The sequence below is a fragment of the Ziziphus jujuba genome, chromosome 10 (genome assembly GCF_031755915.1).
Source record: "Ziziphus jujuba cultivar Dongzao chromosome 10, ASM3175591v1".
Classification (NCBI taxonomy): domain Eukaryota; kingdom Viridiplantae; phylum Streptophyta; class Magnoliopsida; order Rosales; family Rhamnaceae; genus Ziziphus; species Ziziphus jujuba.
Genome location: NC_083388.1, coordinates 21,321,769 through 21,348,580, shown reverse-complemented (window position 1 = coordinate 21,348,580; position 26,812 = coordinate 21,321,769). Strand labels below are relative to the sequence as shown.

At 35.7% G+C, this 26,812-nt stretch overlaps 4 protein-coding genes across 5 annotated transcripts; 2 read left to right on the top strand and 2 right to left on the bottom strand.

Annotated features, from left to right (window-relative positions):
• The first annotated feature begins 6,521 nt into the window (after window positions 1-6,521).
• On the top strand, window positions 6,522-8,674 carry LOC107411913 (dormancy-associated protein homolog 3). 2 transcript variants are annotated; one of them, XM_016019588.4, is made up of 3 exons: window positions 6,522-6,783; window positions 7,135-7,296; window positions 8,125-8,674. In XM_016019588.4, the coding sequence occupies exons 1-3, from the start codon at window positions 6,669-6,671 to the stop codon at window positions 8,226-8,228; spliced, it is 381 nt and encodes a 126-aa protein (XP_015875074.3). In that variant the 5' UTR covers window positions 6,522-6,668; the 3' UTR covers window positions 8,229-8,674. The 2 variants fall into 2 exon arrangements, with proteins under 2 accessions (XP_015875074.3, XP_015875073.3); XM_016019587.4 differs by having other exon boundaries at window positions 6,533-6,783; window positions 8,118-8,674.
• Window positions 8,675-9,730: 1,056 nt separating this feature from the next.
• Window positions 9,731-13,412, top strand: LOC107411912 (folate-binding protein 1). The gene is made up of 4 exons (XM_016019586.4): window positions 9,731-10,201; window positions 11,391-11,749; window positions 12,228-12,556; window positions 12,921-13,412. The coding sequence occupies exons 1-4, from the start codon at window positions 10,141-10,143 to the stop codon at window positions 13,039-13,041; spliced, it is 870 nt and encodes a 289-aa protein (XP_015875072.3). The 5' UTR covers window positions 9,731-10,140; the 3' UTR covers window positions 13,042-13,412.
• Window positions 13,413-13,795: 383 nt separating this feature from the next.
• On the bottom strand, window positions 13,796-17,162 carry LOC107411911 (serine/threonine-protein phosphatase PP1). Its single transcript, XM_016019585.4, has 4 exons — window positions 16,346-17,162; window positions 14,842-15,401; window positions 14,403-14,606; window positions 13,796-14,281 (listed from the first exon to the last, which is right to left on the bottom strand). The coding sequence occupies exons 1-4, from the start codon at window positions 16,539-16,541 to the stop codon at window positions 14,255-14,257; spliced, it is 987 nt and encodes a 328-aa protein (XP_015875071.2). The 5' UTR covers window positions 16,542-17,162; the 3' UTR covers window positions 13,796-14,254.
• A 2,296-nt stretch (window positions 17,163-19,458) lies between these two features.
• On the bottom strand, window positions 19,459-20,341 carry LOC107411893 (uncharacterized). The gene has a single exon (XM_016019563.4). It carries the CDS (start codon window positions 20,099-20,101, stop codon window positions 19,571-19,573), a length of 531 nt encoding a protein of 176 aa, XP_015875049.3. The 5' UTR covers window positions 20,102-20,341; the 3' UTR covers window positions 19,459-19,570.
• Window positions 20,342-26,812: the final 6,471 nt, after the last annotated feature.

Below are 26,812 nucleotides of genomic sequence, written 5' to 3'. Positions count from 1 at the left end.
ATTTATTTATTTATATTCCGGGTCGTAGATTTGAACTTAGGTTGTTGAATTTAAAATAAAAAAATGGTGGATGCACCAATGGAAGGTGATTTCGTTGGGGCACTGTCGATTTGATTTAAAGAATAATAATACCAGAGAAACTCTTTTTTTTTTTTTTTTTTCCTTCGAAAATAGAGACACTAATGTAGGGTTGATCCTAAAATTTTAAGTGCTTTATACAAAATTTAAAAGGGTGCCCCTTTCTATTCTTTTTTTTTTTTTTTAAAAAAAAAAAAACACTTCATTTATTAGAAACATAAATATAGAACAAATAATAATAAACTTAATCTAAATTTTATGATTTTTTAACAATCAATTTATCAAGAATATCTTTTGGAGATTAAATTAAAATATTCGTCAATTTTTCTCTTTTTTTTGGTTTTCCATATCCTGGTAATTGTTTTTTAGTATACATGTTAACTTTTTATGTCCAAAATAAACGAAAAAAAAAACATGAAACAGCAATAAAACAAAACAAAACATATATAAAAGTAAATACAAAAGAACAAAAAAATAAAACCTGGTTTATGTTAAAATAAAGTTAGAAAAGCATATTTGCAAAAACTCTATAATTATGTTGGAATACGAAAAGCAACAAAAGCCCATATGATTGTAAATCATATAACTATAAAGAAGATGAAGGTTTTTTTTTTTTTTTTTTTGATTTCTTTTAATAGAGAAAATTTTCCAAAAAAGTTATTAATTTTGGAATAGGCTAATTACATCAAAATAAAATATTGTATTTTTATGCAAATGAAGGTTGATTTTGATCTTGTACGTTAGATTAGTTACATTTAAATCAAATATCTATTTTCTTTTTTAAGCCAATTACTGTTCATCAAATAAAACATAAGATTATAAAATATATTTTTATTAATTAATTTTTACAAATGGTTCTATTTATTATGCACTATTTTAGTTTGTTTTAGTCATGTGGCCATATTTAATTGTGATGCGCGAAAAATGATTATAGTCATTAATATGCTCAATTTAAAAAAATATATATATATTTAGGTAATATTTATAATTTTTTGTGGGATCCTTTCTATCCGAAAGTTTTTGCTTTTTAATTTTGACAAAAATAAACTCCTTCTAAAAAACTCTTAAAATATGTGTATATATATATAACTCATTGTATATTTATGGTGTTTTATTACTTTAGGGATCTTACGCGGTTACACATCTTGCACATGCTCAGGTTGGCCTTGTACTAACTTTTTTTGATGTAATTTACCCACATTTTGGTAAAAAGTACTGCATTAAGCACAAAAGAGGGGGGCACCGGAACAAGAAACCCAGTTACCCCAAGGTACAAGAAGAGATCTCCTCCAAAAGGATTTGCTCTTGGATAGTATCTGGACAATTAAACATATTAGAGCTCGAACAAAAAATGGTTAACTTATTTTTCATTGCTTCTTTAGCTGCTAGATCAGCACACTTGTTTGCTTGTCTTGGAGTCCATGAAATTCTCCAGTTGTGTTTTTTCATTGTCTTCTTAATGGACGTGATGATCTCCCAAGAGCTCCACGCACACGGCTCATCCCTGTCCAGCAGCTGGTTGACCACTGAACGGGCGTCACTCAGCCATTCTATGTCTTTCCAGTTGGATTCCTCAGCTGTAGCCATTGCCCACTCGATGGCCTTTATTTCGGCGAGTTCACTTTCCATTGGAGTAGCTGGTTTAGCAGCTAGCAGAAGGACTTTACCTTTGTCATCCCTTGCTATAAAAGCTAAACCAGTTTTACCTGGACTACATGCAGCATCTGTGTTTATGCAGATTTTGCCTTTTTGGGGGGGGATCCAGCTGACCTCTTTGGGAGAAGGAGTAGGGATGTGTCTATTTAGCACCACTTGACTGTACTCTTCAACTAGAGATTCCCATCTTTTCGTAACCGTGATCAAGGTGCCAGTGTTTTCAAAAATTCTGTCATTTCTCATCTCCCAGACTACAAATAGAAAGGTGGCCAAGAGCAGAGTAGTAAACTCTTTGCCTCCAAACTTTGAATGTAATTGGGAGGACGGATTTAAACACCACAAAACTATTTCTTGAGCATTATTGGCTACTACAGAGTCTATCCTGAGGCCCCATTTGCTTCCGAAGGCTACTGCTCTAGCTGCTGGACACTTGGTAAATAGGTGGGTCGGGGATTCAAAAAAGAAATCGCATAAGGAGCATCTCGAGTCCCCTTTGCCTGTTCTTTCAAATAAAAGGCCCTTGAAAGGCAGAACCTCGGCTGCCATCCTCCAAAGAAACAGCTTGAGCCTCTCGTGGAGTTTGGAGGCCCAAATCTCCTTCCAAAGTTTATCGCCAGTTTCCCCGTTGCTTGATAGAATTCGATAACAGCTTTTCACGGAAAAAACTCCATTGTTTGTACCAGTCCAGAACAGTTTGTCCTCAACGTTTGGTCCACGGCACTTTACATTTTTTATGGCCACATAGGAATCTTGGTCACACATCGCTTGTAGCTTCATTTCGTCCCATGAGAGAGTGTGTGGGTTCAGCAACTCCGCAACTCTCTGCACTTGACTTTCATCCGCTCCCTGAATGAGCTTGGGAGTTTTGTCTCTGATATCTGGGACCCACGGGTCCTTCCAAGGGTTGGTGCCCCATCCGTTTCCTATTTTGAAACAGGATCCCTTTCGAACTATCTCTTTCGAACATAAAAGGCTCTTCCAAACGTAAGAATTTCCTGCTTTGAATTTGCAACCGAAGAAAGATTTGTTTCTTAGATACTTAGCTCGGATGATTTATGTCCAAAGGCTGTCCTCACCCTTTGCTAGTTTCCAACCAAGTTTAGCCAAGAGAGCTAAGTTGAAATCTTTGAACTTCCTGAACCCCAGGCCTCCAAAAGCTTTAGGTTGGCATAGAAGGTTCCAGCTTTTAAGAGCTAGGTAGTGTTTGCTCCCCTCCTTTGCCCCCCACCAAAATCTTCTGATAGCTGTGTCCATCTCATTGCATAGAGAATTTGGGATTTTGAAAGTTGACATTGTGTAGACAGGGCCTGCTTGTGCCACAGACTTGATCAATGTAGCCTTTCCAGCTTTTGAGAGAACTTTACTCTTCCAACCTTCCAACGTGTTTTGCAGTTTTTCCTTGAGCTTCGAAAATTCCTTACTTCTATTTTTTCCTAGCAAGAGAGAGTTTCCGAGGTACATAGAGCCAGCTTTTAGGTCCTTGAAACCTAGTTTTTCTTTGATCAAAGCCTTGGTCCTTGCTGGAATGTTTCTTGAGAAGAGAATCTGAGATTTTTCTGAATTTGGCTCTTGTCCTGACCACCTGCTGTAAAGTCTTAAAACTTCTTGGATTCCCTTAACATTTTGGTCATTTGCTCGGCAAGCCACCAGAATATCGTCTGCATAGAGGAGGTGAGAAATTGCATGTGCTTCCTTGCAAATCTTGATCCCTTGGATGTTTGAATTTTTCTCCATTAACCTCGTGAATATCTCTGAGCATAGGATGAACAAAAACGGGGATAGGGGGTCTCCTTGGCGGATTCCTCTTTCCGGGTTGACCGTATCCATTTTACTTCCGTTGATTAGGAGATCGAATTCCACCGAGCTGATGCAGCTGAAAATCATTCTCCTGAAGTCCTCAGAAAAACCCCATAACTTTAGAACCTTGGTGATGAACTGCCACTCCAGCCTATCATAGGCCTTCTTCATGTCAATCTTAACAAGCATCAATCCATTCTTCCCTTTGTGTTTCCGAACTTTGTGGGCAACCTCTTGACCGACTACCGTATTCTCCGCTATCCATCTGCCTTCAAGGAAGGCTCCTTGGTAAGGGGAAATGATTTTGGACATCAAGGGCCTCAATCTAGCTGTAAGGATTTTAGCTACTATCTTATAACAGAAGTTGCAGAGGCTGATAGGCCGGAACTGGTTGAGATTAGAAGCATTCTTTGTCTTGGGAATGAGGACCAGCATTGTCTTGTTCACTCCCCTTGTGATAGTCTTTGTTCTAAAACTTTCCTGCACCATATTTATGAGTTGAGTCTTTACAATACTCCAGTAGGATTTGTAAAAAATACCCGAAAAGCCATCAGGTCCAGGGGCCTTTAGAGGGTGTAGCTCCCAAACTGTCTTCCTGATTTCTTCCTCCAAGGGGATTGCCATGAGTCTACTGTTTTCCTCCTCCGTAATATAGCTGACTCCCATATCATCCAGCTCTGCCTCAAAGACTGGGTTTGAAGAAGTGAAGAGTTCAGTAAATCCTTCCTTGAAATAATTGCTAATTTGTTCCCTGTTATGGATCCATATCTCTCCTTTCCTTATGCAGTCTATTTTGTTCCTTCTTCTTTTAACAAGGGTGGACGTATGGAAAAATTTGGTATTACGATCTCCTTCAAAAAGCCATGTTTCCCTCGATTTCTGTTTCCAGATGCTTTCCAGCCTGGTTCGTTGTATTCTTAATTCATTCTCCACGACAGATTGCTTTGCTCTTTCTTCCTCTTTTCCATACTGAATCTCTTTCAGTTCTTTTTCCAGCCTCTTTATATTTTCTTGCACAAAGCCAAAGTGTGATTTATTCCATTGTTTCAGAGCTATTTCTGCGTTGTGGAGCCTTCTGAGCAGCTTGTGAGCCTCCATTCCATTTCTTGTGTCTTCGTTCCAAGCCTTTTTAATTATCTCACCACTAGAAATGTCCTCTGTCCATGCTTTCAAAAATCTGAAGGGGCGGTCTCTCCTCTGCTCATTCTCGTGAGAATATAAAAGGAGAGGAGAGTGATCCGACTGTTCTAAAGCCAGATGACTGATTTTGGCTTCACTAAAGAGGGAAAGCCAATCTTGACTGGCCAAGCCCCTGTCAAGTCTCTCTTTTATGTAAGATCGTCCTTCCTGTTTGTTTTCCCACGTGAATTTTTTTCCTGAAAATCCGAGATCGATTGCTCCCACATTCTGTACAAAAGTATTCAAATAGGAGTGATTTCTTTGAAAACCTTTGCCTCCAACCTTTTCTGTGTCATCCAGGATTTCGTTCAGGTCTCCTAAGATGAGCCAAGGCAGCTCGCAGTTGAGAATTGTTTCTTCAAGAAGTTCCCAAAATTCCGCTTTTTCTTTTCTGTAGGGAGTTCCGTGTACTCCAAGAAAGCACCATCTCTGTTTTTCCTCTAGGTCTTTGACTGTTCCACAAATCACTCGTTCAGAACTCCAACTCAGCTCAAACTTACATTCATCCTTCCACATAAAGGCTAATCCTCCAGCTCGGCCTTGTACTAACTTGCTTGCTAATTTTATTTACTAAATTATACGATAATATTTAATTTGTTTACATTGAGGCTTATTAATTTAATGATTCATTTTTGTTTTTTTTTTTTCCATGATGAAAATAATAGATTTGAACTTGGATAATTATCTATAGAACCAATAAATTTTGTTATTAGACTGTCGTTATAAAAAGTTTATTGATTTATATTTAATTTGTATCATTTTTTAAATCAATAATGTTTTAATATGGTATTTGAATAGAAGGCATAATTATTCACAATTTATCTTTGTTTGTGATTCACTAGATATTCCTATTCATTAGTGAAATATAATTTAGAAAAATTTTCATTTAAACTTTTTTAATTTTATCTTAATTACAATTATATTTATACGTATGAAAAATTCTACGCAGAACTTAATTTTTTTGGTTAATTTTTATAATTAAAAATTATAAATATAATTTTAACAAAATTCAAAAAAATGTAAATAGAATTTACCATACGATTTATCAATGTTACTTGTTGAGAACTCTCCATTTTTTTTTTTTAATAAAAACTCTACTTCATAGAATAACTCCATTTATAAATATAGAAAGTAAATTTATGTAGCCTAAACTTACAAAAGAAAATATTAAAATTTTGGAAAAAATAATAGAGAAAAATATTTAACATTTGCATGCATCAAAATAGGGCCAAAAACGTTTGTCGTAAATAAAAAAGTTGAACCTATAATCCAAATATATGATTGAACCATTTGAGAAATTAAAAAAAAAAAAAAAAAAGGTTAAAAAGGCTTTTCAAAAAATGTCCCAATCTATCAAACCACTTATAAAAATCCATTTATTATTGGGGACCGTAAGGATTGGAAACGTACGCATTTGATTGCTCACGCGCGACATTTGGATACAGTGCCGGCGAGTGGCGAAGTCGAGGTGGGGAAAAAAACGATAAATGGATAACAATTAAGATTGGACAATTTTGGTAGTTTACTGCAAATCCAAGACTCATTTATTTATAATACGGATAAAGTGAAGGGCATTCTAGTACAATCAACGACCTCTCACGTGACAGCCCATCTCACATCCTCTTAAAACCACGTGTCCCGCCTTACCCATAAATCTACCCGAGTCCTTGGGGCCCACCTGTCACGACGATCTTATCCCATTTAACGTGCTCGTCGATCCATTTGCCACGTCATCACTTCCCACCACTATGTTATATCAACGGTTGCGATTGCTCTAGATCCCGTAGACTTGTTCGAGGTTTAACGCCTCACTCGTCGTTAAATATCTCTCCCACTCATTTAGCTCTTCCTCTATTCCGGTATTGCTGAGAAGCCAGAAAAGAGCGAGCTCTCACACAGACAAGCCCGGATTTTTAGGTTTTGCTTACTTGCGCCTCCTTGGCTTTAAAATTATCGCCATGGGCCTACTTGACCAGCTCTGGGATGATACCGTCGCCGGACCTCGGCCGGAGAACGGCCTCGGCAAGCTGCGGAAGCACTCCACGTTCAGTTTCCGTTCCGGCTCCGGCAAGGGTACGCCATGTTCCCTTTGTTAAGCCGGTTGCATGCGCATATTAGCAAAATCTACGACCTAATTTGTACATATATATATATATATATGAATTTTTGCAAACAAAAATTAAAATCATATCTGAACGATTCACGGCTCGAATTAGCGGGTTTAACTTGCTTAATTATGTAGATAATTATAATTTATATTGCTTTTTTCAGAAAGAATTATAAACCTGGCTGGGAAAAGTTAGATCGGAAAGCGAACAAATACGCTAAACGTCTTTGATTAAGTCGGTGGACTTTGTTTTAAGAAACGGTTTTTTTGAAACGATTTTCTTTGGTTTCGTTTTCGTTTTTTGATTTCATGATCAGGAACCGATGGCGGGAGCGTGAGATCGTACTGTGAGGATTCGCCGGAGGAAGCGACGACGAGAGTTACGCGTAGTATCATGATAGTGAGACCTCCGGGATATCAGAATGCTTCGCCTCCGGTTTCGCCAGCCGGTTCTACTACTCCGGTATCTCCATTTTCCGGTAAGCACATGAAATGTCAGACTTGCCCCTAGTTCCTTGGGTTGGGTAGACTCCAGTGGAAAGACTTCTCCACAGAAGGTGGAGTCTAGGGGTGTAATTATCTAGAAGTATCCGCTGAGGGTATTATAGTCATTTCAAATACGGTGTGTGTTTCCTGGTTAGATGTTGATAAGCGCGTTGATAATGCGAGGTTAGGTGGGCTCAGTTATTATATTGTGTTTATTTGATCATCAGAAAACGACAACTATGTCCTTATTGACGTCCTATGCATGGGTCATCTTGGTGGGAAAGTGGACCTCTCTGTTTCAGAAATGGGTCACACTCACACTGTGACTAAGATCAATTTTTTTTTAATAGTAGAATTAAATTCCCACTAGCCGGTCAAGTTTGGCTTTTGAATGAAGGATGTTACCATATTAAGATTAGATAGATTCGCCAGTGATGGGTTGTTAAAAAGACTAATAAACCCCTGGAAACACCATTCTTAGGAAGAATAATTGACACAATACAATATTGTATGCATTAAAGCAATTAACATTCAAAGTTAAGACTTTGAAAATGCTAAATTTAATTTTGGAAATTTAAGCATTTGCATAGAAAAAGGTGGCATAAGAATTTGTTGATTTTATTATGTAATGTGATGTGATGTGATTTGATTAGAATCGCATATATTTTAAACGTTATGATAGTGAAGTGTTGGCACTAATTGAATAAATGAGTGCATAGGTGGAGAGTTGGTCTACTATATCGAGCACTAATAAAGAAAATATATATATATATATATATATATATATATTTGTACTGATTGAATATTTGTTTAGGGGGCAGAGAATCGTTCCGGTTTCGAAGAAGGTCCACCTCCGATGCATACGAGAAGGCAACCGAAGTTGGACCCAGGAGCCCTACTTCTCCTTACGACATATGAGATATGAACTCTAGAGAAAAAGAGAGTCTTTCCATATCCAATTACGACGGCGAACAATATGTATATATATATATATATATTTGAAAAAATATATATATATATATATATGTCAGATTGCTTTCAATTCAGTTGCTTTAGTTATGCCTTTATGTGTGAGGGGGGTGTATTTTTGAGGCTGTGTGGTTGTTGTTGTTTGTTGTTAATGAAAGCTGTGTATATAGATGCTATGTTAGCAAATGATATGCATGGCATTTTGTGGGAGATGGGGTTTGTAAGATATTAGGGTTGATCCCTGTAACGGAGGTGACGTGTTTGGGAAACATCTTTGTACTCTGCTTTTATCATCCATGTATATAGTTTCTTTATTTCGTCGGCGGCAGTCTGTTTCTTCTCTCTGTGTAAGTTCTCAGATCTGTTTGTTAAGAATAAGAATGAAAATCTATTCCCATCCTATGACACCATTTGTGGACCATGCTATCATTAAAGTGTTTGATATTTATGGTTTATATAGTTTTGCCAGAAGACAGAAATGTCGACTTGGAGTTGTGGGGGGGTATGGGTCTCCTGGGTTTTATACTGATCTTTTAGAACAGTGTCTGATCTGATGACTGATTAGAACATTGAAACAAGTTCTGATCTTAATTAGTATACTCTGTTAAAGATACAAAACAACAATAAAAGAAAAAGCTAAAGAAATAGTACCCTATAATGTTGGATGATAATGATAAGTTGTTGTATTCGCTTTTTTTCCTGTTTGGATCAGTCAACTCATTCATCTCCATGTTAGACATATACCAGCATGGCCCATGCAGGGGGAGAGGTCGTAATCAAACACGTTATTACTAAATTGCCATTTTGATTTTTCAAATGTGTATGTGTGGGTTGTCTTAATCATGGGCCCAATCCAGCAAACAAATGTGGTGGGTCTTGCGTATAATTGCCGAATCATGTTAGCTTAAAATTAACAAAATTTAGTGTAAATTACCATGGCACGTTTTGGAATTAGAGTAAGCAATTCTTCAACTATTTTAGTCAATTCTATTCAAAGTGGTGATCGAAATTAGGAAAATTACAAGTATTTGTGAATTTTTTCAGATTTCTTTATTGTATTTCTAAAATCATAAATTTATTTATTAACAGTGATTTTACATGTCACTCAAAAATTTAGTGTATATATATATATATATAATTAAGAATGAAATAAGGTTATTAATATAATGTCTTTTGATTTTTGATATGAGTTTTTTTTTAATTTTTTTTTATAATTTTTAGATTGTATCAATGATCAAAATTTAAAATTATATTTATTAATTATTAATTTTTAACAAAATTAATTTTTTTTTAATAAGTTTTTAATATGCCATTAAATATATATTTAATCATATTTTAAATTTTAAATGTTAATCTTTAATATAATTCAGTGCTCATAAAATGCATATTATTTTATTAAAATAAGATGAATTTTATATATATTATTTTCTTATAAAATGATAAAATCATCATTTAAGTAAATAAAAACTATTGTCATATCATAAAATGTATCTTTGCAGGAAATGGATTGTGTTGTAGGTACAATTGGTAAGGAAATTTTAGAAGGAATCCAAATAAGATGGAGGTTAATTAGGCTTTAATCCGGGGGTTTAACTTTGTTATGGGCATTGGAAATAACAATTTTAGGGTCCAAGACTTTGATTCCAAAAGCCGAAGGGCTGAAACTGAGTAATGGAATAATAATAGGTCCAATCCGCGATTGACCTCGAGAAGAATAGCAAATGGGGTTATAAAGCGTCCAGCATCCATGGCCGAAACCAATCTATTTGCCCTTTTTTCTCTGAAGCAGCACATAATGTTCCAATGAAGTTCGGTCTCCTTCGTGACACTTCTTAGCTCAGTCCAAGCAACCGAGTGATTCAATCAAAATGAGACGTGGGTCTCTGATATGTCTGTTTCTTCTCCACCTTTCCCTTCCATTTTCATCTGGTAAGTAAATCTCTCTCTCTCTCTCTCTCTCTCTCTCTCTGTCTCTCTCTCTCTCTCTCTTTGTTTAATTGGGTTTCTGGCTGTTGTAGTTTTGCGTGCGGGAATTTTTCTTTTATTCGTTCTGTTTACTTGTTTCGTTGTGTATTCAATTGGGTTTTATATGGTTTTGGATGGTTGCAGGCCTTGCGTAATTTATTTCTGTTTTTTATTGTATATAACTGGAATTTTGTTGATCTACAAAATGAAATTTTGGCGTGGTTATTAGTATATTCAATGGTGTGTAAGCAATTTTCTTTTTTATATGTATTTTCTTCACTTTTTGGTGAAAATAAGTTTTCTTTATGTATTTGCTGGTATGTCGATTGACTTTACCTTTCTTGATGGCTGAGAAACTTGGGCAAATGAAGAAAATAAATATTTTTTAGTATGCTTTTGTGTTGTTTTAGACTTTTTTTTTGGGTTAAAATTATGCGTTAAATTGATTTTGGGCGAGTAAGTTTTAAGGCTTTTTGTTCCATGTAAATTTGTTCGAGAATTTCTGTATTGGATGAAATGGACGTTTTAATTGCTTTTTTCTAGTTGAACTACTTTGCACCTTTGTCATGTTATAAATTTGTAGACTTGTTGCTTTTGGTATGATTTTATTTTATTACTTTAAGTAGGCCTGCATTTTAGTAACGTACTATGGATCTGTGTGATGGATTGCCTATTTAGTTTCTTTTATTTTTACTTCTCCTTGACAAGCGGCAAAAGAGCTGGCAATTCTTCTGCTCTGTTAACTATGTTGGTGCTTTACTCTAAATTTTCAAGTTTAAATCCTCCAAATGAAATTATAGTTTTAGTCAAATCAAACTTGAAGCTGTCTGTGAAAGTGCAATGTTTGGGATCTGAGTTTACTTTATCACGGTTCTCCTTGTGAGTCCTAAGTTATCATTCTCTTCAAACCAAAAACATTAAACAAGATGAAATGGTATAAGTTGCCATTCTCTTAACTTTTGACTTATCGGTTCCTTTTTCTAACCACACAGAGAAATGGAATTTCCCACTTAATGGTTTTGGTAAATGGATTTCAGTTGATGTTGAGTTGGAGATTTGTTGAAACTGAAGTATATTTTGTCACTTTTAAATCAATTTATGTATGAAAATTATGTGGACAGTTTTTAAATTCTATAAATCCATATGAGTGTAGGTGCATCTGATGGTCTCTGCATTTCTCAAGGTGGTCGCTTTCCACCATTCACATCTGAAGGAAAGCCTCCAAAAAGGGTAGGCAAGGGGCCGAAAGATTTGACCCTCTGCAGGGTATTCCGTCGGAAAACTTGTTGTGATGTAGCCCAGACGCATCCAGCACTCCTAGCCATCAGGAAGCTGGCTTCAACAGGGGAGGCCAGCCGAGACTGCTTGCAATTATGGGAATTCTTGGAATGTTCCATTTGCGATCCACGTGTTGGTGTGCAGCGTGGACCGCCTCTTATATGTGCCTCTTTCTGTAACAGAGTTTTCGAGGCTTGCTCTAATGCTTACTTCTCAGTGGATGCAATATCACAGGTGCGTCTAGAGTCTCAAGTTTTCAGACTGCAAGAAAGAAGAATGTGAAAATAAACTAATTAGGGTATATGCTAGAGATACTCTTTTTTAGGAAGGGGAGGTGGGGGTGGGGTTGTTTCACTGGATGTGTAAACAGTTCGTCCTCTGTCTCTTAATTTATGGTTTGCAGTTGTCTTTTAAACGAAATATTTTAGTCAAGGTGCAAAGGATGATTTATTTTAATGGGTGCTTCCTCTATCCAGTAAATGGACCCTGCATTGAAGAAATAGCATATACTATCTTCCCTTATTTCAATGTCTAGACCCTGCATTGAAGAAATAGTTAAATATCTACTATCTTCCCCTATTTCAATGTCTAGCTCGTCTGTTTTATGATTTTTTTGGACCACTAAAAAATGGAATGTTAAAAAAAGCAGTTAAACTATTTTTTGTTTTTTGCACAATGGAGACCTATTTCTAATTAGAGTTACATATTTCAGGTTCTAGCACCATGTGGTGTAAATGATTTTGTTTGTGGTAGGGCTTCAGAGTGGATCCATAATGGCACAGAGCTCTGTCACACTACGGGTTTTGCCATTAAAGATGACCTGTATGTTGACACAGAAGAAACATCTTGCTATGGTGGTAAAGCGAGTCTAGATTTGATTGCTGATTCATGGAAGGCTCCACGGTCTGAGGTGCCTCAGAAGGGTAAGAGCTTCGCTGTGTTGGAAGATTTCCAGCAATGGGTGAATGAAATGTCATTTAGTGAAAGAGTTTCATGGGCAGTTGGAGGGATGGTTCTTACAGCAGGATTATTGTTTGTAAGGTGAGATACTTTCCTTTTCTGCCACTTTCAATATACCAAGAGTTTCTGTGTCATTCTATAAATTTGAGACATGTTAAAACTGCTCAAGTTTCAATTGCTTCATTTTTTGGGGTTCATTGTTGTGACTTCTGGGTTCTCTTCTATTTCCAATAAACAATGCACATTAGTAAGATTAAGATAGATTTCTTTTTCTGTCTTTAATATATTATATTATAAACTATTAAGTGGCACTGGAATGAGTAGAAGTTAGAAGCTATTATGCCCATTCAAATAATTTCTCCATAAGCTATTATGCCCATTCAAATAATTTCTCCATATTTTTATTAGTATGTCATACAGACTTAAGAATTTATTGACCATGCAGCAAGAGGAAAAGCCATAGCCAGCGCCAGAAGCTAGCTGCAATTAAACGCACTACTAGGAAACTGGAAGCCAAGATGAGCCAGAAATATACTGATGGTCATGGAAATAATAAAAGGAAGTAGAAGATGATTGTCTCCTTGTATATGAACCATAACTTATTGTGTCAAATTGCAGGTGAATCATAACTAGTTGTATTGTTATAACATTTTAAGGCTTTTTTTCATTTACATTTTTGTAAGAAGTAGATGACTTTTGAGTTAGATTAGTGTATCCAAGATGTTGGAATCCGAGATCCAGTTCCCGAAAGATACAATTCAGTTTTTCCTCTCTCTGTCACTTAAAAAGAGCTTGTTTTTAGCATGTATGAATTCGTTGATCTGGAAGACACTTTTTGTGAATTCTTCCTTCTGTTTGGAAAGACTGTACAGAACAATGTTACTCCTTGGGTGACAGTGCTACAAATTCAACTTGCAAAAATCACATATTTGATGAACTTTGAGCTACGTCAGTACTGAGCTTCGTTTACTTGTCGTATCCTATGCTATGCATCCTTGGCATATTGTCCAACTACAATTTGATTTGTTGCAAAAGAATCCTGAATTTTTGTCTTAAGGATGATAACTAGCCTGCCCTATCCTAGTTTTTTGGGAAAAGGGATTCAATATGTTATGACGTACAAGAAGCCTGATACGTATAACGTGGGTTCCGAAAAACTTACCATGAAACATAAAAATGGAGATAATAAAAGTTCTTGCTTAACTTTGTGAAATATTTCAACGTAATGAGAAATTTAACATATAAATTTTAGCGTCTAACATTAATCATGGACGTTGATTACCTGAAAAATAAGAGGGTAAAACTAAATACACATGCTCAGAAAAACCAATGCAGGAATTTTGTTAATTTATATACTCACAAATCGCACTCTAACTTGGGTAAATGCATGAAGTAAATACTAAAGAAAGGGTGCCAAAACCCAAAACAAAAACCCAAAAAACAAAAAAAAAAAAAAACAAAAAAAACAAAAAAAACAAAAAAAAAAAAACAAAAAAACAAAAAAACCCAAAAAAATAATAATAATAAAAAAAACTTCCCTGCAAAGGGAAAATAACATACGGACACTCTGATTTACAGATTTCATAAAAAGACGTCTGTGCAATTAGGTCATTCTGCAAGCTTCAATATCATGGAGGTTTAAACCGTGACTGAAATTCCTTCTTATCAAGCCCATTTGCTAATGGAATTCGAACTGTAGCATTTGTAGAGCTCGTTCCATCTCCTAATCGAACCGAAACAAAGCGCCTTGGTAATTAGATCTTTTCCTATTTTTCCATTTTATAAGTGCTTTCCAAGTTTAGGGGGCTGTCCAACAAATAAGTAAAAAAGTAATCAGAATTATTAGATAAAAAGATTAATTGTTTACTTCTTAAAAGTTGAAAAATGTAAATAAAAAAAATTTTAGAAATGAAAAGCTATTCAATACCTTCTTGAGAGTTACTCGGGATGTATTAGAACCACTAGGTGATGCTCTATTTTCCGCTGGTTTCAATATCTCAAAAGAGCATACTAGAGCTTCATCAACACTTAACAAAGCACCTGCATTGTCAAATTCCCCGCCATAGTTTGGAGCTGAAAATATTGTGACTAATCTTCTTTTAGCGAAAAATTCATAACCATCCTCCACCACCTGCAGCGTAAGGTAACATAAAAAAGTGCTTTAATGTGGAACAATTTTGACCAGAGTGATAATCAGGGTTCTTATGGCAAATATGCAAGGTAAATATGATTAAAGCTTTGTATTTTCTAATATGGTAAATATCATTAGCAAGGGTATTTAAGATAATGCCTTTATTGGCTGCACATGAATATAGTTTAGCTATTTGGAATTGGAATTTATCTTGCTCTAAGAGAAATGAGATTACCTGATGCCCCCGGCAAATGAGATCAAGATCATTCTTGTCCAAAAACTCAGCAACTTTGTCAGCTCCAAAAACACATGAAACACCTCTATCACTATCTGCCCAGCCCTCAATACCACCATCAGGATCAGACCAAAGAAGATCGCAGAGAAGACCACTATCTGGAATATCAGTAGGCCTTGTAATTTCCCTTATTTGATCCAAATTTTGCAACTCTGGAGAAAGACCCCCATGCATGCAAAGAATCTTATCATCAATGAGTGCAGCCACAGGCAAGCAATTGAAGCAGTCAGTAAAAATTTTCCAAAGTCTAACGTTAAACCTCCTTTTACACTCATCATAGAATCCATAAATCCGATTTATCTTTGCATCTTCATGATTTCCCCTCAAGAGGAAAACTTTGTCAGGATATTTTATTTTGTAGGCCAGAAGCAAACATATGGTTTCTAAACTTTGCTTGCCTCGATCAACGTAGTCCCCTAGAAACAGGTAGTTTGCAGAAGGAGGGTAGCCACCATACTCAAATAGCCGCAATAGATCTAGGTATTGTCCATGTATATCACCTGTGAAAGGTCTGCATTATTAGAAAAACCAGCAACAGAGAAACTGACACAAGAATATACAATTATGCTGTGTGGTTAGATAAAAGGATATATACATTGCTCCGAGGGGACAATAAGGAAATTTGACATCAAAGGACACAAAAGCAAGGGAACGAGACAAATTTTGTAAAATCAGTTCTAGACCCAACAATACCCCACAAGATATCCAAGTAAAAGTAGAAAAACAAGCATACAAGTTTTCCTCTAAGGTCCTCATAACCAGATAGGAAACTGGAAATATTCGCTCGTTCCTAGAGTACCAAGCTAGAAAAGGAGCTAAATAAACTAGTCCACAATTCATAAGCACTTGCACTCTAAATTGAATTCAAATAGCTCAACAATCCATAGACAATGAATGAATGCAATGTGCTATTCGTGTTGAGGAAAAACCAATTCCTTTGCCCCCGGAAATCTTTATTATCACCAAACACAATTTCCCAACAAATAACAAGGAAAAATTTTCATTTGACCATCAATATATCCAAAAATCCTTAATTAGTATCTCTAAACATTCAACAATATGGCACGTGAGACATACCCAATTAATCTGATCAATCAAGCATATGACCTAATACTACTTTTTCCCAAAAAAAAAAAAAAAAAAAAAAAAAAAACTCAAATATGAATTCCTCCCAAAATCCATTTATCAAAATCATAGCATGAAACTCTTTTGAAAATAAAAAAAATAAATAAATAACTAAACAACGAAAAATGCATAACATGAAGGATTCAGCATTCTTATGTCCCACTAAACTCCAAGTACCAATTCCAACAATATTCTCATCCAAGATCAAACTTTTTACACAACCCATCTCCAAGCAAACACCACCCAAAAACATAAATCGAGCAATTGATTTGATTCAATATAATCATGATGGAAATAGAGAAGGATTGAGAAGGCTGACCGCAGATGCGAACAGGAGCATGAACCTGCACCAGAGTTGGCTGAGAAAGGAATACTTGGCGAGCGTTGACACAGAGTTGACGGATCTCTCCTTCCGAAAGCTGTACCTGTCTCCCTCCTCTCCCTTCCAACAACCTCCTTATTATATCTTCCAATACATTCTTATCCATCATTCCCTCCATTGTCATCATCATCATCTTTTTTCTTTTTCTTTTTTTTTTTTTTTTTTTTTTTTTTGGGGGACAACCTCAAAAAAAAAAAAAAAAAAAAATCTCACAAACCCAAGGTAGCCAAGGAACCCAGATTGAATTATGAATCTAATAAAATAAAGATAGTTATTTATGAATTTTGTAGCTGAAGAGGATAAAAAGAAAGAGAGAAAAAAAAGGGGAAAAAAAAGAAAGGGTGGCTTTAAATCTGTAGAAATGAAAATCAAACAGCCAAAACTTCTCAGATAGACAAAAGTAATCCACAAAGAAAGACTGAATAATTTTGTTTGATGCGTTATTTGTTATAGATAATAAAACACCCTAAAAAATAAAAATAAAAAATAACAAGAAGAAAAAGCGAAATGAAAGAGATAGAGAGAGATAAAATGAAGATTTATCAAAGTTGGTTGAAAATTGAGAGAAACAAATTTGGGAAACGGGTTTTCTTTTTTATTTCTTTTTATTTTTTTATTTTTCGCTCTTCTTTTCTCTCTCTATCTTTTCTATTTTATCTTGTTTGTTTGTCCCACTGCCATGTCTATCTCATTGTTGAAACCTTCAAAGTCTGACAACCCAAACAGAGGCCGGCGCACAATAGTAACATGTTACACGTGGGCACTGTTTTTCCTGGTGCTGGTCTTAAATGTGCAAATTGTTTGGTCTTCATTCTTGAATAAAGATGGGTCCAAGTAAAATACACACATGAATAAAAATAAAAAATAAAAAATAAAAAAATTAATTTTTGTTTACTAAACGGCGTGACAAAATATTATTAAGTTCATTTTCTTTTTTATATATTTAGTGTCTAGTTCTATTGTGAATCACCAATTTCATATCACATTATTTGGTAGATAAACTTTCAAACATAATATTTTATGGTCCTAGTAGTATAATAATCCTATTAATTATAATTAGACTTTCATCCATATATGAACATTTATCCATAAATTACTCATAACCTTTACCTAGAGAAAATAATAATTTTTCGGGAAGAGTGAATGTTAAATAAATTAGTTGTTATTAATCATTCCCAAAACTTTTAATTATTATATGAACAAAAACATTTCCTGTTTAATAATTAGGTAGAATCCACAGTTACAAATTTTAAATTAATTTTACTTTGTTTTTAAGTAAAAAGCAAACCTAAAGAACTCATAATATTTGAAATAAATGGAACATATATTTTTTTTTTGTTTATATGCATTTTTTTCATTTATATGTGACTAAATCATGTCAAATTTTTTGTTTGTTTGTAAAAAAAAAAAAAAGTTTCAAAAGCAAAATTGAAAAATTTCTCTGCATTTAATTTCACTTAATTAAAAAAAAGAAAAGAAAAAAGAAATGGTGCACTCTAGCAGAAAGGTACACGTGAAGATATGTGGAGCGGACGTCACGGCAATCATGAAAAAAAAAGAAGATAAAATAAAAGAGATGGTGACAGGGGCCTTTCGTTGAGTTTGGGAAAAACGCGTTTTTTGAATATTTCCTTTCCTTCTCATATTAAACCTGTCTCTCTCACATTTCATATTTGCCTCCACCATACACAATTTTCACATTTACTTTTTCAATCTCACCTATCATCGTCTGCCACATCATCATCTTTTGTACTTCAAATTTTGAAAAATGGGGAATTTGTAATATAAATTGGGTGATTATGAACACCTGTAACTTTGACAATTGATTTTGAAACTTTTTTTGGTATTCTTTTTTCTTTATAGTGATAATAAAAGAGAAAGAAAAAGTAAAATCCATTTCCAGACTAAAAATATAATATTCAAAAGACCCAAAAAAAAAAAAAAAGGAAAAAATTTAAAATCTTTTTTTTAATTGGACCATGAATCTTAACAAGTCGTTTTCTCACCATATAATGGTATAAGTGTTAGGAGCATCAAATTGTTTATCAAGTAAAGCAACAAAACAACACCCAAAAGATTAGAGCAAATGGAAGAAAGTTATCATCTCATTATCTTGTGAGTGCGACTCTGACAAGCACAAATTATTTTTTCGACTCTAATATGATGTGTATTCAAAATCAACTTCAAATAGCAAGGGCTATAAAAATTTCATATTGTTTCATCCTGATATCAATAAATTTGTAAGATAAATTTAAAAATGATATGTTGCTCTAAATAGTTTTTGGATTGATTTTTTGAAAAAAATAGGAAAACATCAAACAAGTGCTATTATTATTGTTTATATTAAATTCAATTTATCTTTTTAAAAATTCACTTTTACAAATAGTAAAACATCAAAACATGTTTATTATTAGTGTTAGTATTAAATATTATTTATCTTTTTAAAAATTTACTTTTACATATTTATAATTATTTATACTAGTTTTTCAATTAATAAATAATAGTACATCGTTCCTTAATAAACAAATTGGAAATTGGACAATATTACCTCAAAAAAAAAAAAAAAGAAATTGGAAATTGGACAAGATTTTTTCATGAGAATAAATATAATTTTTAAAAAATAAAGGGTAAATTTTAACTTGAAAAGACAAAAAGGATTCATATACTTCAAAAATAGTGAAAGAGCTTGAATATCGTGAATGAATATTTTTGAATATTGTAAATGAATCTTATCTGCTACAGTCCATTGATAAATGTTATTTAATTAAGTTTCCTTAAGATTGAAGTCATTTTAACAGTTTGAACCGGCTAATGGCACTACAACTTTACCAAACACATCAACATCACTTAAATATATCAAACAACAATGTTAATAAAAATTCAGTAATCTACCCAATTTGTCATTTGAAATCTTCTCACCATAACAAAACAGAAAACTACTGTTGGTCATTGAACTATAATCACTAGTTTAATTTAATTCTCTCTTATGCAAAGAAACTGAGTAAAAGCAATTGGAAATTGGGAATCAATCAACCATTATAAAGAGAATCTAAACAAACCAATGGAAAAATCAGCAATAATTTATGAAAATAAACAGAACCCAATAAAATAAATATTTGCAAATTTCACAATTCCAAACACAAAATATCCACTCCAAGATTCTCAAAAAGAAGAATAAAGATAATTTGGGTCAGTTTGAACATCCCTTACATGCCCACCATTGCAATTCAATCCGCAACCACATTGAGGACTCTCTTCAAAATTATCAATGGGAAAACCCGCACCCGCAATACCCACCGAGAATTCAAGCTGGTCAACGCTGCGAAGGACCTCCACAATATTAACCCAAACGAACAACAACTTCACGCTAACACCCTCCAAGCCCGATAGCTTTCCCTTTGATATATGCCCTTTAATGGTGGATTTGTAATTCAACTGGTATGAACCTTCAAGCGAAAATCCACAACTACCATTCAAAAAGGCAAAGAATTTTCCAGTTGACGGATCGAGATCGTAATCCAGAACACCTTTCGGAAGGAGACCAACTGGGAAGTCGTAGCCTTTGAGTACTTCGTATACTGAAGGTTTGGTAGAGATTGATGCTGTTTCTGATGGTAAAGATGATGAAGGGTTTGCAAATAGGCATAAAATTGTCACTGAAATTATGAAGATTTGGTGGATGAAAACACCCATTTTTTTTTTTTTTTTTTTGTTGTTGTTGTTATATTTTGGTTTTCTGTATCGGTCTGTGGCTACGGTGTTTTTGATATCGTAGTGGTTATTTTCGTGTGGATTTCTTGGCCATAGGAAAGACTGGTAGTTGGAGGACAAGAAGGCTTTGGGACTCTTTTATTAATTTGAGTATAATGGTATTTTGTCCTCTGGGATAATACCTAACTATTTTGGTTGAAATTTCGTTCTGTACCATAACTTCACCTTAAATACAACACCTTAAGAAAACTATTACTGATTTTTAACTTTATGATAAATTTTCAAACTATTCAAATATGTATAATTTCTAAAATCTCTGCAAATAAAAAAAAAATTTGAAATTTCATATAAAAAGAAAAGTGTTTTATAAGTTAAAGATGGTGTATAGAAAACTATGTAAAACCATCCTAGATAAGAACGAACACTAAATAATAATAACAGTTGTAACGATGATAATAACAAATAAATAAGGGCTTTGTTAACCAACATCCACCCAAATGGCCACATTTAGGCCCAGTATTAGCAAACTGGGAGGTTTATAGTTCTTTGTGCTCAGAACTGGCCCTTAGAGGCCCAATTGTTCTACAAGTAGAATTGTCAATTGTGGAACCAACTTTTGTCACACATACTAAACCTTTTTTTTTTTTTTTTTTCCTTTTTCCTTAAATGCATTTATTATTTATATTAATTTCATCTTGTGTATTAGGACTTGGATGAGGATTATCTAATTGTAGTTTATTTTTCTTCTAGTTGGATTGAAGAAAAAATTATATTCCATAAACAATTGTTCAGCATTCCTAATGGAAAATTTTCTGATTTTTGTATTTTATTTATTTATTTTCATATTTGATAATAAAATACGCTGAGCATGGACACGTGATCTATCAGATGTGCATGTTGAGGCCGCCAAAGAATTTGCAGCTGCCAAGTTTATTTTTCTGCTTCTTCTAATAGAAGGTTGAATTTTATACATTTATTTATTTATTTTATTTTTATCCTTTTATTAATAAAGCGCCTCCAATTGAAGAGAAATATTCAACGTAAGACCAAATTCTAAATTGCTATTGTTTTCCCCTTTTTTTGTTTTTTTTTTTTTTTTTTGTTTTATAAAATAATTCTGCAGCATAGATTTACTCATACCCCTGTGCATGTAACAAAAATTAAGCAAGCAAAATTACTGCTGTGCGCAGGAAATCCCACAAGTATGGCAGTCCAAGATAATTAACAACAATATGTATTAATAAAGATTAGTTATGATTATTTAACAACTCAATCCCAATCTTGGATTATAAAAGAGAAGAAATTAATAAGAATGCTAATAATAATTAATTATTAATTTTGTAAAAACCCAGCAGCTGGGTTACAAAGCATTCAAACGTAAGGACATATGTCCAAAGAAACGTTCCAAGAAAGAAAAGAAAAAAAGAAAAAAAAAAGAAAAAAAAGTAAGGAATGCTTTCAAATCCTTCAATTGATTTACACTTGACGATTAACTGAAAAACATTTCTGAAAAGCAATAGTAAATGAAAATAATATAAAAAAGAAGGTCAAGAAGTCAAGGTCTCCTGGTTTTTGGACGTATATATAAGGCTAGCGTACACAAATTTTTCATCTCTATCTAAATCAATTCTAATAAAGCTCCTATAAATTGTTAATTATGGGACTATCTTGGAATTCATATCTGAATAATTTGTTCATCAACATCAACTTGTTGCTTCTTTCACAGTCTTTGTTTCATCTTCCTATTACTTATTCTTTTTCTCAAACACATCCACTTTGCCATGACCACGAGAGATCTGCCTTATTGTCATTCCAAGGCAGTTTCATCACTCTCAAATCTGCATCTCGTAATCCTTCTGCTTATCCAAAGCTTTCTTCATGGAACACTAATGGAGGAGATTGCTGTTTATGGGATGGTGTTGAATGCGACAACGACACCGGCCATGATCGGTCTGTATCTCAGTAGCAGCTATCTCTTTGCTTCAATCAACTCCACCAGCCAACTCTTCAATCTTTCTCATCGGCGGACTCTCAACCTTGCTGATAACGACTTCAACTTCTCTCACAGCCCCACCTCAATTGGTCATTTCTCAAGGCTTATATATCTCAACCTCTCTGCTTCTGCATTTTCTGGGAAAATCCTATTTGAAATTTTACATCTTTCCAAACTGTCATCCCTCGACTTGACTTTCAATACCGATCCATTTTCTGGGAAAAAACTATTGAAACTCAATAAGCCTGATTTAAGAAGCTTGGTTACATGACTAGCTTAGCACATCTTGATCTAAGTTTGGTGGAAATAAATTCCATTGTCCCCGAAACCATTGCAAACTTATGTGAAGTCCAGCCGCACCACCACTGCACTGACAGTGTGAAGACTGCACAGCCACCATCTTTGACAATGGTTGCTGCATTTAACATCGAACTCCAACTTGCTCAACAATTGTGGGCTACTGTCAGAAGCTGTTGAAGATTGTGGCCATGCAACCGACCTTGTAAGCCTATAAATAGGCTCCATCCCGTTGCATGCAAGCCAAGCCAAGAGAGCAAGCTCAATATTATCCCAAGTGAGGAATATTGAAAGAAAACTCCGAGAGAGAGAGTGTTTAAGTTCCAGAGAGAGCTTAAGAGAAGAGTGAGCAATTCCAGAGAGAATTTGACAGTGTAGAGAGAGGTTCCACGTGAGAATCTCCATGAGAGAAGTTTTTTATTTTTGTATTCTATTTCCAAGAGAGTAATAGAATTCTTTTTATTTTTCTTATCATATTTCTTCTCTAAAGTGGTCAGAGAACCACAACAAGTGGTATCAGAGCTCCAGGTCGAGAGCTTGGTTTCAAAATTTGAAGAAACAGAGCCACTGTTCTTCAGGTTGGTGTTTCACAAAGTTGCTCAAATAATTAATTTGACAATACCAGGTGACAGTACTCTATTAGACGAGAACAACCAAGTTCGCCGGAGAGAAACGCAGAGGCTCATGCGCCCGCACGCGCCATCTGGAGGTTGAAGACGACCACGTCAGCAGACACGTTAGTGCACCCAGCCACGTCATTTGCCACGCGATCCGACACGCCGTCAACCACGCAATCGCCACGTCATCTGCCACGTGTTGACACGTCAACATAATCTGCCACGTCATCAAAATTTTCTTAAATTATGGAACAGCCCCTGAATTGTTGGAAATTACATATTGACCCCTGTAGTTTTTGTATTTACAGGTTGACCCAGAAGTTTTGCAAAATTACATTTTTGCCTCAAAATTTCTGGTAATTATATTTTGACCCCGAAAGAGTCAAGTCCACCATTTTCGGCCGTTCCGGATGCAACGGTTAACTCCGTTTTGCCAAATTCGGATCCATTTTTGGTCAAGCCATAATGTCAATGGAAGAATCATCTTCGGGAGCTATGGTTAAGCTCACTGCCACAAATTATACACTTTGGAGACCTCGGATGGAAGATCTCCTCAATTGTAAGGATCTGTTTGATCCTATAGAAGCTAAAGGAGAAAACCTCGATCCCAGCAAAGAAGTAGAATGGAAGAAATTAAACAAGAAAACGATCGGTCAGATCAGGCAATGGATCGACCACAGTGTCTTCCATCATGTAGCGAAGGAAACGGATGCATATGCCCTCTGGAAAAAATTGGAGGACATGTACCAGGCCAAGATTGCTCGGAATAAAACCCTGTTGCTTACGCGATTGGTAAATCTAAAATTACAGAGTGGAACTTCTATAGCCGAGCATACCAGTGAGTTCCAGAGCTTGGTAAATCAACTATCTGCTGTGGATTACCAACTAGGGGATGAGGATCAGGCCCTCCTACTTCTAAGCTCTCTTCCAGACAGTTGGGAGACATTGGTAGTCTCTCTCAGCAATTCGGTCCCGAATGGCAAACTTACTATGTCTATGGTTAAGGATGCCCTATTTAATGAAGAGGCCAGGAGAAAGGACATTGGCATGGATCAGTCACATGCCCTTGTCACAGAGAGAGGAAAACAGCAAAGAGGTGGTCGAGATAGGGGGAGAGGCAGGAGCAAGAGCAGAGGCAGATCTACAGACGGCAGAAAATCATCATATAAGTGCTATCATTGTGGCCTGGAGGTCACATGAAGAAGAACTGCAGAAAGTTGTTGAGAGAGCAGAGACTCCAAGGTAATCAGCCGAAGAAGGATGGAGAGACACTAGTCACTGTTACAGGCGAAGTGGCGCTCTGCTCCACCGAAGAAGAGACATGCCTTCATATATCAACCCAAGATGTTGAGTGGGTAGTCGATACTGCAGCATCCTACCATGTCACTTCACACAGAGATTTCTTCAAAACGTACAAAGCAGGAGATTTTGGTACGGTAAAGATGGGAAATTCCAGTTTTGCAAAGATTATGGGAACTGGTGATATTCAGGTAAAAACGAATGTTGGTTGTACAATCACTTTGAAGGATGTCCGTCATGTTCTAGATCTTCGGCTTAATCTACTTTCGGGAGCAGCCTTAGACAAGCAAGGTTATGACAACTACTTTAGTAAAGGCACATGGAAAATGACGAAAGGTGCCATAGTTGTCGCCCGAGGACATATTTGTAGAACGCTGTACAAGACTCATGTGAAGATATGTGCAGATAGCCTCAATATTGCAGAAGGAGAGGTGTCTCAAAATCTGTGGCACCAGAGACTCGGTCACATGAGTGAAAAAGGATTGTCCACTTTGACAGGGAAGAAGCTTATCACTGTTTGCAAGGATGCTGCGCTAGATCCTTGTAATCACTGCTTGTTTGGTAAGCAACATAGAGTCTCCTTTAGTTCCTCTGCATCGAGAAGATCAGAGTTGCTTAGTCTGGTGCACTCTGATGTTTGTGGTCCCATGGAAGTGGAACATTAGGTGGCAACAAATATTTCCTGACCTTCATTGATGATGCTTCTCGGAAGGTGTGGGTATATTTTTTGAAGACAAAGGACCAGGTATTGGATTACTTCAAACTGTTTCATACCATGGTAGAGCGTAAAACAGGAAAGAAGCTGAAATGTCTCCGCTCAGATAATGGAGGCGAGTATACTTCCAACAAGTTCGATGCCTACTGCAGAAGACACGACATTCGACATGAGAAGACGGTCCTTCGCACCCCACAACATAATGGAATAGCCAAAAGAATGAACCGAACCATTATGGAAAAGGTCAGAAGTATGATTAGTATGGCTAAGCTGCCAAAGCCATTCTGGGGAGAAGCTGTTCGTGCCGCCTGCTATTTAATCAACAGATCACCGTCAGTACCGTTGAATTTTGAAATTCCGGAGAAAGTGTGGTCTGGTAAGATTCCCTCCTACTCTCATTTAAGAGTGTTTGGTTGTTTTGCTTATGTACATGTATCCAAGGAGCTCAAACAGAAGCTCGATGCAAGATTTACTCCATGCATCTTTATAGGATATGGAGATGAAGAATTCGGATACAGGTTATGGGACCCGAAAACAAAGAAGGTTATTAGAAGTAGGGATGTAGTATTCCATGAAAACCAGACAATGGAAGACATTGAAAAGCCCAGAATGTCTCCTAATTGTAGTTCTAGTGCCAAGAATTTTTGTCCTAATCCAGCACCAGCACAAATAGCCACAGAGGATAATGAGGTGCATGAAGATATACCAGAAGCAGACCAGGAGGAAGCAGGGGATATTGAGCAGGGGGAGACTCAATCCTCTCAAGCAGCTGCAGGGCCATCACAGCGGTCAGATGATGGTACATCTCCTGAAACCAGTGGTTTACAAGTTCGGAGATCTGAGCGAGGCCGAATTCCATTAAAGAGATTTCCAGAATCTGAGTATATTCTGCCTATTGAAGAGGGGGAGCCAGAGAGTTTCCAGGAAGCTGTTTCTCATCAAGAGAAGGAAAAATGGCTGCAAGCAATGCAAGATGAGATGGAATCTTTGCAGAAAAATCATACTTATGAGTTGGTTGAGCTTCCAACAGGAAAGAAGGCACTAAAGAATAAATGGGTGTTCAAGCTCAAGAAAGATGGCAGCGGAAAGGTGGTGAAACACAAAGCCCGATTGGTGGTCAAATGATTTCTTTAGAAGAAAGGAATTGACTTTGATGAGATTTTTTCACCAGTGGTAAAAATGACTTCAATTCGAGTCATTTTTGGTTTAGTAGCAAGTTTAAACCTAGAGCTTGAACAGATGGATGTGAAGACAGCATTTTTTCACGGTGATTTACATGAGGAAATCTACATGGAGCAGCCAGAAGGATTTGAGGTTTCAGGGAAAGAAAACCTCATATGCAAGCTGAAGAAGAGCTTGTATGGCCTCAAGCAAGGACCAAGACAATGGTACAAGAAGTTTGACTCGTTTATGGTAAGTCAAGGCTATAAAAGGACTGCAGCAGACCAGTGTGTTTATATTCAAAAATTTTCAGGTGGAAACTTCATTGCACTTTTGCTATATGTGGACGACATGTTGATCGTTGGACAAGATGCAATGAAGATTAGTCAGCTGAAGAAAGAATTGTCTAAGTCCTTTGATATGAAAGACTTAGGACCAGCTCAACAAATTTTGGGAATGCAAATAATCCGAGACAGGAAGAATAGAAGGTTATGGCTATCTTAAGAGAAGTATGTTGAACGGGTGATAAAGAGATTCAACATGGATAAAGCCAAATCGGTCAGCATTCCACTTGCAAATCATTTCAAGTTGAGTAAGAGATTGTGCCCCTC

Excerpts from the sequence above, each read along its gene's own strand:
- LOC107411912 (XM_016019586.4), top strand. The coding sequence starts at position 10,141 with ATGAGACGTGGGTCTCTGATATGTCTGTTTCTTCTCCACCTTTCCCTT. Across the intron at positions 10,202-11,390 it reads TTCCCTTCCATTTTCATCTG|GTGCATCTGATGGTCTCTGC; the intron begins GTAAGTAAATCT and ends ATATGAGTGTAG. Across the intron at positions 11,750-12,227 it reads CAGTGGATGCAATATCACAG|GTTCTAGCACCATGTGGTGT; the intron begins GTGCGTCTAGAG and ends TACATATTTCAG.
- LOC107411893 (XM_016019563.4), bottom strand. The coding sequence starts at position 20,101 with ATGGGTGTTTTCATCCACCAAATCTTCATAATTTCAGTGACAATTTTA.
- LOC107411913 (XM_016019588.4), top strand. The coding sequence starts at position 6,669 with ATGGGCCTACTTGACCAGCTCTGGGATGATACCGTCGCCGGACCTCGG. Across the intron at positions 6,784-7,134 it reads CCGTTCCGGCTCCGGCAAGG|GAACCGATGGCGGGAGCGTG; the intron begins GTACGCCATGTT and ends TTTCATGATCAG. Across the intron at positions 7,297-8,124 it reads TCCGGTATCTCCATTTTCCG|AGAATCGTTCCGGTTTCGAA; the intron begins GTAAGCACATGA and ends TTTAGGGGGCAG.
- LOC107411911 (XM_016019585.4), bottom strand. The coding sequence starts at position 16,541 with ATGATGATGATGACAATGGAGGGAATGATGGATAAGAATGTATTGGAA. Across the intron at positions 14,607-14,841 it reads TCATTTGCCGGGGGCATCAG|GTGGTGGAGGATGGTTATGA; the intron begins GTAATCTCATTT and ends CTTACGCTGCAG. Across the intron at positions 14,282-14,402 it reads CCCGAGTAACTCTCAAGAAG|CCCCCTAAACTTGGAAAGCA; the intron begins GTATTGAATAGC and ends TTTGTTGGACAG.